The sequence below is a fragment of the Clytia hemisphaerica genome, unplaced genomic scaffold, assembly GCF_902728285.1.
Source record: "Clytia hemisphaerica strain Z4C2 unplaced genomic scaffold, Clytia hemisphaerica genome assembly, whole genome shotgun sequence".
In the NCBI taxonomy this organism is placed as follows: Eukaryota; Metazoa; Cnidaria; class Hydrozoa; order Leptothecata; family Clytiidae; genus Clytia; species Clytia hemisphaerica.
In genome coordinates this window covers 348554-360869 of record NW_027103721.1, presented here as the reverse complement: position 1 = coordinate 360869, position 12316 = coordinate 348554, and the positions used below count along the sequence as shown (strand labels likewise).

Below are 12316 nucleotides of genomic sequence, written 5' to 3'. Positions count from 1 at the left end.
TGCCTAGACGTCAAAAGTCAGTATTTTTTATTGTCTTTCGAATGGTGTATTAAAACTAATAGGTCTTCAGCAAAAGATGTCAAGCAAAAGGGGCAATCAAAACTTGATATGATGATTATTTTCGAAAAGTCCCGGAAACATCCTTTCTATCAATTTCACAGACCAGACGGGAAATCCTGTATACAAGCTACGCTTCGCGGCTTTTTCCCTACAACTAACCCATAGTAGTTTGGTACTGATTCAGCTAGCCAATCAAATCGCGTCAAGTTTTCCCGCTACAATTATTGTGAATCTTTTCAAAGAAGGAGGCGGTAAAATAGATTACATTTTGGAATTTGGTGGTAGTGACTGGCTGACTTCTACTGGTAGTTGCTTTGAAAAAAAAACAAGCTTAATATCAAGCATCAGCAGCATTTTGAAAGTGTAAGTATAAACCTTTTACATCCTTCAATTTAATATCAATAATTATTAAGTTTTGGATACTGCTGATTCTGAGTAATGTTATAGATCTGCCTAATCACACAAGTCAAAACAGGATAATAAGTAAGTTTTTGGAAGGGGGTTCAGTTGTTTTATATAGAGGTGGTTACTGAGTAAATACGAAGTATATAACAGTTTTCATTTTTTTCCACTGTTCCATAAGTTAACTTAACAGAGAATGTCATTTCAATGGTTAGCATCACCACAACATTTCAACCTGTTACTATCTATTTTCAAAAAGTTTTTTCCTTTTAATTACGTACTTAGTGGTTCTCTTGGTCATCTAGGTGGCTAGCTTTACGTTTTAGATTTCAAAGGTTTTTCTTGTTTTAAAAAATCTTTTAAAGGTTTTTAATGTAATTTCTGAAAGGTTTTTTTTCTTTCAATTACGTAGTGGTTCTTGGTCACATCTTGGTGGCTAGAATAGGCATGGTCATTTCAATGGCTAGCTTTACGTAAGATTTCATAAGTTTCGACTGGTTTTAAAATTATTTTAAGGTTAATTTCTGAAAGGTTTTCACTGGTTTTGATAATTTCTGAAATGTATTTTCTTTCAAAATTACAAAGTGGTTCTTGGTCACGTCTTGTCTTGGTGGCTAGAATAGGCATGGTCATTTCGATGGCTAGCTTTACGTAATATTTCAAAAGTTTTCACTGGTTTCAAAATTTTTTAAAGGTTAATATAATTTCTGAAATGTTTTTTCTATTAATTGCGTAGTGGTTCTTGGTCATCTAGGTGGCTAGAATAGGCATGGTCAATTCGATGGCTAGCTTTACGTAAAATTTAAAAAGTTTTCACTGGTTTTATGAATTTGTTTTGGCAAGAACTAATTTTATTATTTTCTTGACCCTTAAGAGGGTTAATATAATTTCTGAAATGTTTCTCCTATTAATTACGTAGTGGTTCTTGGTCACTTGGTGGCTAGAATAGGCATGGTCATTTCGATGGCTAGCTTTACGTAATATTTCAAAAGTTTTCACTGGTTTCAAAAATTTTTAAAGGTTAATATAATTTCTGAAATGTTTTTCCTTTTAATTACGTAGTGGTTCTTGGTCACTTGGTGGCTAGAATAGGCATGGTCATTTCGATGGCTAGCTTTACGTAAAATTTAAAAAGTTTTCACTGGTTTTATGAATTTGTTTCAACTAATTTTTAATTTCTTTTAAAGGTTAAATAATTTCTGAAATGTTTCTCCTATTAATTACGTAGTGGTTCTTGGTCACTTGGTGGCTAGAATAGGCATGGTCATTTCGATGGCTAGCTTTACGTAATATTTCAAAAGTTTTCAATGGTTTCAAATTTTTTAAAGGTTAATATAATTTCTGAAATGTTTTTCCTATTAATTACGTAGTGGTTCTTGGTCATCTAGGTGGCTAGAATAGGCATGGTCATTTCGATGGCTAGCTTTACGTAATATTTCAAAAGTTTTCACTGGTTTCAAAAATTTTTAAAGGTTAATATAATTTCTGAAATGTTTTTCCTTTCAATTACGTAGTGGTTCTTGGTCACTTGATGGCTAGAATAGGCATGGTCATTTCGATGGCTAGCTTTACGTAAAATTTAAAAAGTTTTCACTGGTTTTATGAATTTGTAAAGGTTAATTTCTGAAAGATTTTTTTCTATCAATTACGTTAGTGGTTCTTGGTATGGTCATTTCAATGGCTAGCTTGGCATAAAGTTTTCCTTGATGCTTGTGTATCCTTTTTTCTGGTTCTGACCCCTAGCTCATCCAAAATGGGAATGTTTTTGATAATTGATGGTTGCTACCGTCAACTGCTCTAACTTGGGACTATCTGACAAAACATGGGACGGTAATTTGGCCATGGTGTCACTGAACCTCCAAAGTCATTTGATTTGAGTTAATAAACGGCGTATTAAAAAAATACACAATTTCTCTTTCGCACTGAGTAGGCTTATAAAGCGCCAGATATCCAACAGTTCAATTCGACCAATTGTCCCAAGTTAGAGCAGTTGACGGTATTGTTGGAAAAATGTGTCTATGGAAGTTTATTAAAATTGTACAGTACTTTTTATCTGTAGAAGTAGTTTCAAGTAAATTTTTATCAATTGGAAGTAGAAAAACATGTCATCAAGAAGTGAGGAAGGAAACCGTAAACGCAAGTTAAAGAAAAAAGCATATGCCAAAGACAGAAGCAAAAAAATTAAACAACAGCTTAATTATGCCAAGGAAGTAAATGAAGGAGTCACACGTGAGATTGAAAATGTGACCTCTGAAAAAGAGAAAATGAAGCAAGAGCTCAATGATGTCAAAGAAATAAATGAAGAAGTTACACGCGAAATTAAAAATGTGAACTCTGAGAAAGAGAAAATCCAGCAAGAGCTTGCAGGTGTGAAAGATGAGAGCAACCAAATTGCTGTTAAAAATGCAAAGCTAAACAAGTTGAATGAGAAAATGAAATCTGATCTTAGGTCATCCCATATTGAACTAGATTCTCTCAAAAAGAAAGTATGTCATCAATCAAACTATCTTAGTACTTATTCAAAAAGTCGAGTTTTGGAGAAAAGAAGTTGTGCTAAGTTGAGACAAGCTGAATTGTCTGACCAAGTTGTTGAGCTCACTGAAGATCTTGTCGGTAAAGGGACATTTGGAGTCGTCAAGATTGGTAGAATGACCCAGTTAGGTATTCAATGTGCCATCAAATCTGGAAATTCAGCAAAATATTTTGATGCGTACCACGAGGCCTCATTTTTATTCCAGCTTCAAGGTTCCAATTTTTTTCCCCATTTATTTGGAGTTTTTGAACATCAGTTAGTGATGGAATATGTGCTTTACAACACCCATCCTATGACAATTTCAAAAGCCAAAAATGATGACATTCTTGATCAAAAACATTGGACTATGGTTTGTTTTCAACTGATCAAAGCACTTGTTTTCATTCACCGGCAAAGTATTTTGCATAATGATCTCAAAGTCAACAATGTTCTACTGCGATCTACTTTGACCCCTGTTATCATTGACTTTGGTAAAGCTACCAAAAGAAACAATCCCGAAGTTTACCGGTTGACTGGTGCCCAACGAAACCGGTACAACACAAAGTATCAATATTTAGCGCATGAATTGAGAAACGTTCCTGGGTCTAGAACGTCAACTGCTACTGATATATATTCATTGGGTCACATCTACCAGTTTATTGCTAACAAAGAAAATTCCTTGCTTCAAGAACTACAGCGAAAAATGCAAGAAACGCTTTCTAAAAGAATTACATCCCCTGACATATTGCGATCTTTCAAACATTGGGAAAATACTAAAAAAGAGTCCTAATTTTTATAGATTTTTCATTATTAAAAGCAATTGCATATTTTAAGGTGAACCTTGAGTGGGTCCTGGGATTTGGAAGATTTTTTTAAATTTTAGTACTTGTGATAGTAAAAAAAAATTGTTTTGAAATACCACCGTGTAATCAAATGTGTTAACTTTAACAGATTTAGTACTGATCTCAAGGCCTTTCTAAAGTGTACAGCTGCAAGTTTACTTTATTTCTATTTTCATCTCAGTTTTAGTTTAAGTTTCCTGAAGTCCATGTTTGAGAGGGGAATTTTCTTCATTCTTGTATAATAGATTATTGAAAGTTTTTTTGTGGCAGCTTTATGTGATCTAATTATTTCCATGTGGTTTTATAACCATTGTTTGATATTTTAGTACATATTTTTTCAGAAATTGTTTTTTTTTCATGTACGTCAAATAATTATAAAATTTTTCATCCTTTTTCACAAGAATATTTTGAATTTTATGTTGAAGGATCTATAAAACAGAAATTGTTTCAAACTTATTACTTCATTGTTCATTACATTTCACAGATTGTCTGCTCCAAGATATTTACTTTTTTAAAGTGAGTGGTTATTTTTGAAAGTTATTAAAAAAATTCCATGAAAATCTTACATAATCCCATTAACTAAATCAATATATTAAATTTAACTTTTTGGTGTGAAGCTATGAAATTAAAGTTTTTGGGTGGCCTTTTTCCTCAAGGTTGTGCCTCATCTCCATACTCTTTTCTGTTTATTCTATAGTCAGTGGAGATCTTCAGATTTTCATCATGGAACCAGGGAAAGAGAATTTCTGATAGAATCATGTTGTTCTTTTTTTAACCTTTTACTATTTTTTTGCATTAGTGAAAACATCAAAAGATAAGACCTGTTGCTTTCTGATATTGTCATGCCCAAGCAAAAGCCTTCTCGGTCCATCATTGACCCAAAAACATGCGGATTCATGAAGGCTGCTGTGTATCAGCTGAATGCTGAAGGTGCAAAACAAATTTTTAAATCTTTGAGCACTGTTGAGTCATCAACACGATTGAAAGCAGAATTTAGAATTTTTTGTGAATTGTTTGAAATGTGTGACACTTCTAATGTTGATTATGTGTGGTACAGAAGGAACTATGAAAAAATAAAGAATGTGTTAATGAGACTTGGCAAAGGTTCGAAAGAAAAGAAGAAGGAGATTTTGAGTTTGTTTGGTAGAGATGCATGGGCTAAGCTTGATGATAGAAAGAAAGTCAAGCATACTTTGTTTCTTTGTAATGAGTGCCTCAAGAACCATGCTGAGGGTTTTCGACTTTATCCAGTTAACAATATGAATCTGAGAGGGCAAAGTCAAAGATATTTAAGGAAAAAGAGGATGTAGTTAAGAAGGCCGTTGACGAGAAGGTCAAAGAATTGGATGAGGAATTCATGAAGAAATATAAATGGAAGTTCGCAGAAGCAGCTGGCATTGAGAGTGGAAGTGATTTGGAAAAGAAGGAGAGAAAGTTATTGATTCAAGCAAAGAAGGATATAGAAAACACTTGGAAGAAGATATCAGTTATGAGGTTTGAAAGGGTTTCATGTGAAATTTTAAATTTTTCTTTCAAATTCGTCGTCCTAAATATCTTTGCTTTGTTTATATTGCGGTCTCATTAATGCTGCTTTTACCATAGACATTTTATGCTTCCTGGCCTGAGCTCCTATGCTAATTCATCTTTTGAAACTCTTCATTTCATTCTTATTCCAACCCCTACAGTTACAAGTTTTTTTTAAGATACCATCCATCCTTGCCATGTCACATTTAGTAGGTATCAAAAGTATCATACAGCCTTATTTTTTTTAAATCCAGTGCATTAGGAGGAACAACGTCCAAAGCTTCAGCAAGTAGAGTGAGAACAACCAAAGGTTTTGAGAGCTTTGATGATGCATTAAGAAGATCAAACCTAGAGAGGGAAGCAATAGCAGAAGGTAGAAAGAGACCACGCACTCATATAGGCAATAATTACACCTGGAAATCAGAAGAATGTTTAGAAAAGGTTTTTTGTTTTGCTGAATGCTCAAATTATATATTTCCATTTTATCTACTGTGTATTGAAGAAAAAATTCAAGCCTTCCTAGTCTTTAGTCCTTGGAAAAAGGTTGATTAAGCACATTCTTGGAATGCAGTGAACATTCTTTGTAGTAAATGCAAAGCTTTTGAAAAGTAAAAAGACGTTGAGTTGAGCTGTTCATTGTTTAGGACTGTAACTCTCTGTCTGATCATTACTGTGAATTTTGATATTCACCTTGCAAATTTTGATATTTTTTAGGTTCGAGGCTTACCTTATGGATCTGCTTTAAATTTTACCAAACTAGCTGACGAGTTTAAACTCAAAAATGCTCAAGGTAATGGATATGAATACTTTACCTGTGTACACTGGTGCACACTATTAAATCAACTATTTTTGATTAAATGTTTCTACTAATTTCCTGTGAGATTGATTTGAGAAACTCATCTTATGATTTCTTTATTTAGGTAAAGTTCCTGGAAACGCTGGGCAGGTGGTCAGAACGTTTTTGGAAAGGAATGGTGTTGACTTGTCCGATTTCGTGATTTTTGGTAACAACACACGTCGTATTAGAAAAGCCAAGATAAGGTATTTTCAAAACAGGTTTTGGTTCTTCCCTATGACCTTTTTTCGTTGAAATTTTTTAAACAAACAGCCATCCCAGCTTTTTTTTCAATATTTGAAGTAAAATGGTTTGACAAGTGTAAGAAATTACAGAAAATTTGAACTTCTAATGAAACGATATCCTGTGGAAATCCTGTTTGAGTTTTGATTCACTAACTAGCGAAAAAAAACTGTTTCACAAAAAGTACGTACTTAGTGATTAAATAAATTGCCTTTAGTACCTGTTAGTACTCAAATTTTTAATATTGTGTAATTCCAGGATTTTGGATTCCGACGTTGCAGTCCCGGTTGAAGAAAGCACTCTCGAACTCAACGCAAATCTTAAGTCATTGATCAAAGAGGTACTTATACAATTCCAAATTACAAAATCTTTCCATCAAATTCATTGCTTCAAATTTTAAACTATACTTTCAAGGTAAAGATTATATACTCTTTTGTGCTTAATTGTAGAGAATGTCACTTGGCAGTTTTTAGGTTAAAAAATACCACTTATAATTCATTTTAAAGGGTCGTTATTCTGTTGGTAAGCTGATTGTACCTCAAGAATTCGACTACATCTCCATCAGTGTATTGCCGGATGGTACAAAGAAGCGAGAGAAAAAAACATTTCTTGTATCGGGTAAGTGGAATATTTTAATCTTTAAGACTGTGTGACTTTTCTAGAAACATAAAATCTTCCGAAATATAAATGATTATTCTCAACAATACAAGTGATAGCGCAGTGCTTATCTATTCTCTTTAAAGCGACCGGGTCGAGAAGAGCTCGGTTTCCATGAAAGGTACTTGTTTTGGCGAGAACTAATTTTATTATTTTCTTGACCCTTAAGAGGGTTATATTGTAATTACTTTTATCGTTTACAGGTAGAAAGTTTACGACGGACGAGGTGCGAAAACGGATGCTTCGTTTCCAGAGACCTTATCTGCGAATTCAACCAGACGAATTTTACGATATTATGGATGACGAAACCCTTTCGCTCGAGCTGAGAAGGATCGGAGAAGAGGGAAAATCAAAGTTGGACCTCAAGGCATACCAACGTCAACGAATCCTGGCTTGTTGGCATGACACGTCAGGCATCTGCAATTCTTCACATCTTCACATTATGTTCTGCACACTTTACGATCGAGCAATATTCTTGTCCCAGCAAGAATATTTCGAAAAAACAGGTAATTTTCTTTCCGAAAGGATTAATTGTAGCTTACTCTTAGGTTCCAAATAAACGGGGGGGGGGGGGGAGGGGGTTGAAAATTTTCTAGATTTTAATAAACGGGGAGGCCTAATTGTACTTCTGAAACCCAAAAATAAGATAAAAATAGCTGAAAATATTCTTAGAGATTAATAAACGGGGGGATCCTAATAAGGTCCGGGGGGTTTGGAAAATTTTCGAAAAATTAACAAGCGGGGGGGGGGTGTTTATTTGGAACCTAAGAGTACGTATACTAGTTGTTTCGAGGCAGTACTGTACCATTATTTTACGTCATATCAATCATCTTGTGCGTGCTAGGAGAGCACCACGAAATATATCATCAATAAATTACAAACTCTTTGTCCTTTTTTTGACTCCGAAACGGCCATTACTCCGGCCATTACTCTCTTTTTCGCATCCTTTAATAACAAACTCAGTAGCATTTTGGTGAAATAATTAATACCTATTCCTTTCTTTCCTTGATCTGAAGAATTTTGGGGGACAGAAACAAACTACGATCATCAGTTGCGGACAAACTTTTTCCAAAAAGGGCTCCAGATATCCTGAGTTTATGGTTTTTGAACCTTTTCAGAATAAAATGAAAAATATACTAAAATGGGAGATGAAATTTCTCGGTTGAACAGTGCCAGTAAACGTTTTAAGACTAGTTATTTGATTTTTCTTGAGTTTTGTTCAAAATATTTCGTGCACAAGGCATTTCCAAAGTTTATCGAAAATTAATTTCACGGTTGACACCATCCCCGAAACCCGCAAAATTTTATCCCATTAAAGAGGAGTCTTTTTCCTTTTTGTGACTGTTTTAATTCTTTGTTTTAACGGTCAATTGTATTTTGTCCCTTCCACAGAAATCTATTGCTAAGAAGTTAAAATAGAATAAAAGAATCTCTTAAACCCTACACGATCCTCTTTTTTAGCCTGTAAATTCACAGTCAATCGAGATGGGAGAATAGTTCAGTACCCAACATCTCTTATGTTGTTAGTTATGGACATTTTTATTCTAATAACATTTTACCAGCTAATGCTGATTTTCAGTCTGATCGATTTTATGGAATGCAAGGGTGCATAGATGGCAAAATAAAATTACGAGAATATCTCTTCGTCATTGAAATTTTGTCCCGCCACTTTTTCTTGACACACTGTATAAAAATTTCCAAAATCTCAAACGTCATGCTCATGTGCGTGTTACCCCGCCTCGCTCGGGGGTATAAGATCTTTATAATGGACATTTTTTCAAGTTTAAAAAAAACCAGAGTCGTTTTACACGAGGCCGAAATCTAGAATCAAAATCTTCTAACTAAGATAGGTGGAATAATAGACCTTTTCATAAACTACGTTGCGAACATCACATGCCTCGTTTTGAAATTATTGCCATGGTGATTAACTCCCAGCGGATTTTATCAAAACTACTTCCCTATTCATAAAAAAATAATTTGATGTCTCAAGAAACATAATCACCATAGTAATTGTTTGAATACGAGGCAAATGACGTAATTTATGAGAAGGTCTATTATTCTGCATCCGGTAGAGATTGGGCACTTTTCAGCATCATTTTCTTCGAAGTATGTAGTATACATTTACTTTCATATTCATTCGAGGCTAAAAGATATGAAAGAATCACAATGAGTAAAAAATCTCGTAAAAGTACAGCATATTTTTATGTGACTTTTTTGTTGACGTGTAGAAATTCATGGAAATGAACTGTACGAATCATTCCGTTTTATTGATATGATTGATCTATATTGGTAGAAAACGCGAAGCAAAAATATTTCATAATTCATTTCTTTTAAAAAATTTCAGGGCTAAATGTTTGCGTTCAGTCGGAAGTGGAGCGGCCTGTGACCTACCTTTTGTCACGCTGTCCGTCAAGTAATCTACAATTGTGTTATAGCGACCTCAGGCTTGAAGATTACGTCAGCTGGAATAACACAGAATTGAAAGTTACCGATGGCATAAGTATCTTTGATCGTGTTCGTTTCTTCAAAGGTAAGCGATAAGTACCGCTTACCCGACACACAGATCAGATCTGTAGAGCCTGAAGGGCTAGATAGGCAACTTTAAGCTAAAAAAACATGCTTCACTTTTCGATAAAGGCCGCGGATCTAGACCAATGAAGTATAAGCCCGAAGGGGAAGTCAATCTCCTTGGTAGGATTTGAAGCCAACAAATCCTACCAAAGTTGCGCGGCCTTGAGCGGCTCGCCTGGTTTTTGCACAAATGACAGATTGAAACTAAAATTTACCGCTAAATTTCGAAAAAAATATCAATCGTAAACAAAGGAATTGCTAGATTCAATCTGTCGTCGGGCTTTAAACTCAATGATCTAGACCCGACCCCGATAATTTTGACCACTGAGTCTCTTATCGGCCTTAAAATTACCATGCATTTTAGGTGATGGTCCGGCATGCCAGCTAGAAGCTGGTCATCAAAAAGGCGGCCACTACTACTGTTGGTGCTGTGACATGAAAGCTAGCCGCAGCTCTGACCTCGCTTACGTGTTTGGGTGTACGAGGCAATCACTTCAAGATAAAATCGACAGATTAACGAAAACGAGGTAGGTAAACAACAAAGTTAAAGCCCGAAGGGCTAGAAACGAATCTTTTAAAATAAATCGGAGCGGATGTGGGCAGCCTATACTTTAATGGGATAAACTTTCGCGGATTTGAGTGTCATCCACGAAATATTTCTCAACAAAACTCAAAATATGTCAAATCAATACTATTTGATTGGTTACTCTCGGGTACCTAATAGCCGCCCCCCTCGCTAATTAATTTTTCGAAAAATTTCCACCCAGGACATTCTTATTCCAAAACCCCCGCTTATTAATTTTTGGGAAAATGTTTTTGAAAGTCCCTCCTTCAGCTGTATTAGCCACAGATATCTGTAAAGCCCGAAGGGCTAGATAGGCAACTTTAAGCTTTCTCCAGCAAAAAAAAGTGAAGCAAAAATTTGACTTTTTAAATTTCGTGCCGATGGATAGGATCTAGCATTTTAATTGTTTTCGAAGCGCGAGATAAAAAAAAGTAGGCGGCAAACGCTATTTCACATCTCTCAAACCGGTGAAATTGCATATTTTAGTCACGTGACTCTGGTAGGAAATCCTTCCAAAGATGAGCTTCACTTTTTGACCAAGGCCGCAAATCTAGCCCTTCGGGCTTTACAGATCTGTGGTATTAGCCTCCTTTTCAAAAATATTCCACCCACCCCGCTTATTCTAACCCCCCCCGGCTATTAGGTACTTGCATCAAAGAGACGCAAATAATCTGTATTTCAACAATCAATATGCAGGATTGGACAGTGAAAGTCACAAAATCGGGAAAATATTGCCACCCGCGATGTGGATAGGGTAAAAAGAAAAGAAACACATTTTAACTCAACATTATAATATTTATCTTTCTAGTTATGGGAAACGATGTGCAAAGAACAAAAAGCTGTCGATTCTGGAAGGTATCCCCAAGGAGGAGGTGATCGAAGAGTTGCGCCAACGTGATATTAAAGCCACCATGAAGCAAAAAAAGGATGTCATTTTGAAGCAACTTGAAGGAGAATTTGCAGGTACGGTTAATTTTATTAACCGAAATAAATTGAGATCTACAGGATGATGGTAATTCGGTGATGGCTTCAACGGTAACTGGAAGTAGTAATCTTGCTGCTGATGTTTAAAAATATAGTTACACCTTTCTTTTCAGGAGTCCAGCACCTCCCAGCCATTGTGTACGAATCTGGTCAAACTAATCTTCACGAAGTCGGCTTGGAGTCGTACGAAGTGCTCGGTTGTGATCCGCTCCATACGTTCAAAGGTCTGACAACCAATTTGTACAGTGAAATCCCTCGGCATCTGGAAAAAGAGGAGAAAAATTTATTTAAAGAGTCTGCCCGCGCATCATTTCGTGGGAAAGAGGCAAAGAACGGAAGTGACTACAGGAGAAGCCTTGTTGATCTTACCATCTACCTTGACGGAGAAATGACGGATTCATACATCAAATGCGTCAAGCTACAGGAAATTGCCTATTCAGGGGATGACAAAACAGGGATTCAGGTTTCCAAGCATTTTGTCAAAATCACCATCCTGATAACATTCTTGATAACATTACCAGCTTTCTGCGAATCCAAATCAGGGAAGACTGGGAGCGTCATCTGGGCACTAAAAAGAAAACAAAGAGGAACGCGATCAGCAAGCATGGTGACCTCTTGAAAGAAGACAGGATCAACACCTTTGTTCCTTTCAAACTTATCAAACTGAAACCAAGGAAGTGGCAAGGACACCTTGAGAGGATTTGTGATTATCTTCTCATTGATGGAGTTTGGGAGGAGAAAATCAACGGAATACTCTTCCACGACTTAGACGATGTGTTGGTGTTCCCATCACCCCACCACTTTCGAAGTACCACATTGGAGCAAGAACGCAAGTAAGAGTTTTCCCATCGCAAGTCAGTTTTGTTTTGAGAATTATATCTTAAACTATAAGGTCTTCTGACCACTGCGTCCAAATTGATGTAACGAGTGTAAAATCAAAATTTGACTCTTTTTTAATTTCGCATAAAAGTTTACAATCTTTATTCGAAACTTGATACGATACGAACTTGGCTACTTGGATCTGGGATTCGATCATATACGAGAATCATAATTCTTGATGACGATATACCTTTCGGAATCAGAAAGCAGATACCAGAGCATTTGCATGAATCAAATCACGA

The 12316-nt window shown here is 35.7% G+C and overlaps 2 protein-coding genes across 2 annotated transcripts; both read left to right on the top strand.

Moving 5' to 3' along the window:
• Window positions 1-2564: 2564 nt before the first annotated feature.
• On the top strand, window positions 2565-3853 carry LOC136804396 (uncharacterized). The gene has a single exon (XM_067061111.1). It carries the CDS (start codon window positions 2565-2567, stop codon window positions 3762-3764), a length of 1200 nt encoding a protein of 399 aa, XP_066917212.1. The 3' UTR covers window positions 3765-3853.
• Window positions 3854-5173: 1320 nt separating this feature from the next.
• LOC136804395 (uncharacterized) lies at window positions 5174-7634 on the top strand. Its single transcript, XM_067061110.1, has 7 exons — window positions 5174-5310; window positions 5595-5781; window positions 6055-6130; window positions 6261-6381; window positions 6677-6758; window positions 6925-7036; window positions 7279-7634. Exons 1-7 carry the CDS (start codon window positions 5174-5176, stop codon window positions 7632-7634), a joined length of 1071 nt encoding a protein of 356 aa, XP_066917211.1.
• The last annotated feature ends 4682 nt before the right edge of the window (window positions 7635-12316 follow it).

Coding starts and splice junctions, on each gene's coding strand:
- LOC136804396 (XM_067061111.1), top strand. CDS start 2,565: ATGTCATCAAGAAGTGAGGAAGGAAACCGTAAACGCAAGTTAAAGAAA.
- LOC136804395 (XM_067061110.1), top strand. CDS start 5,174: ATGAAGAAATATAAATGGAAGTTCGCAGAAGCAGCTGGCATTGAGAGT. Junction 6,382..6,676: donor ATTAGAAAAGCCAAGATAAG/GTATTTTCAAAA, acceptor GTGTAATTCCAG/GATTTTGGATTCCGACGTTG. Junction 6,759..6,924: donor TTAAGTCATTGATCAAAGAG/GTACTTATACAA, acceptor TTCATTTTAAAG/GGTCGTTATTCTGTTGGTAA.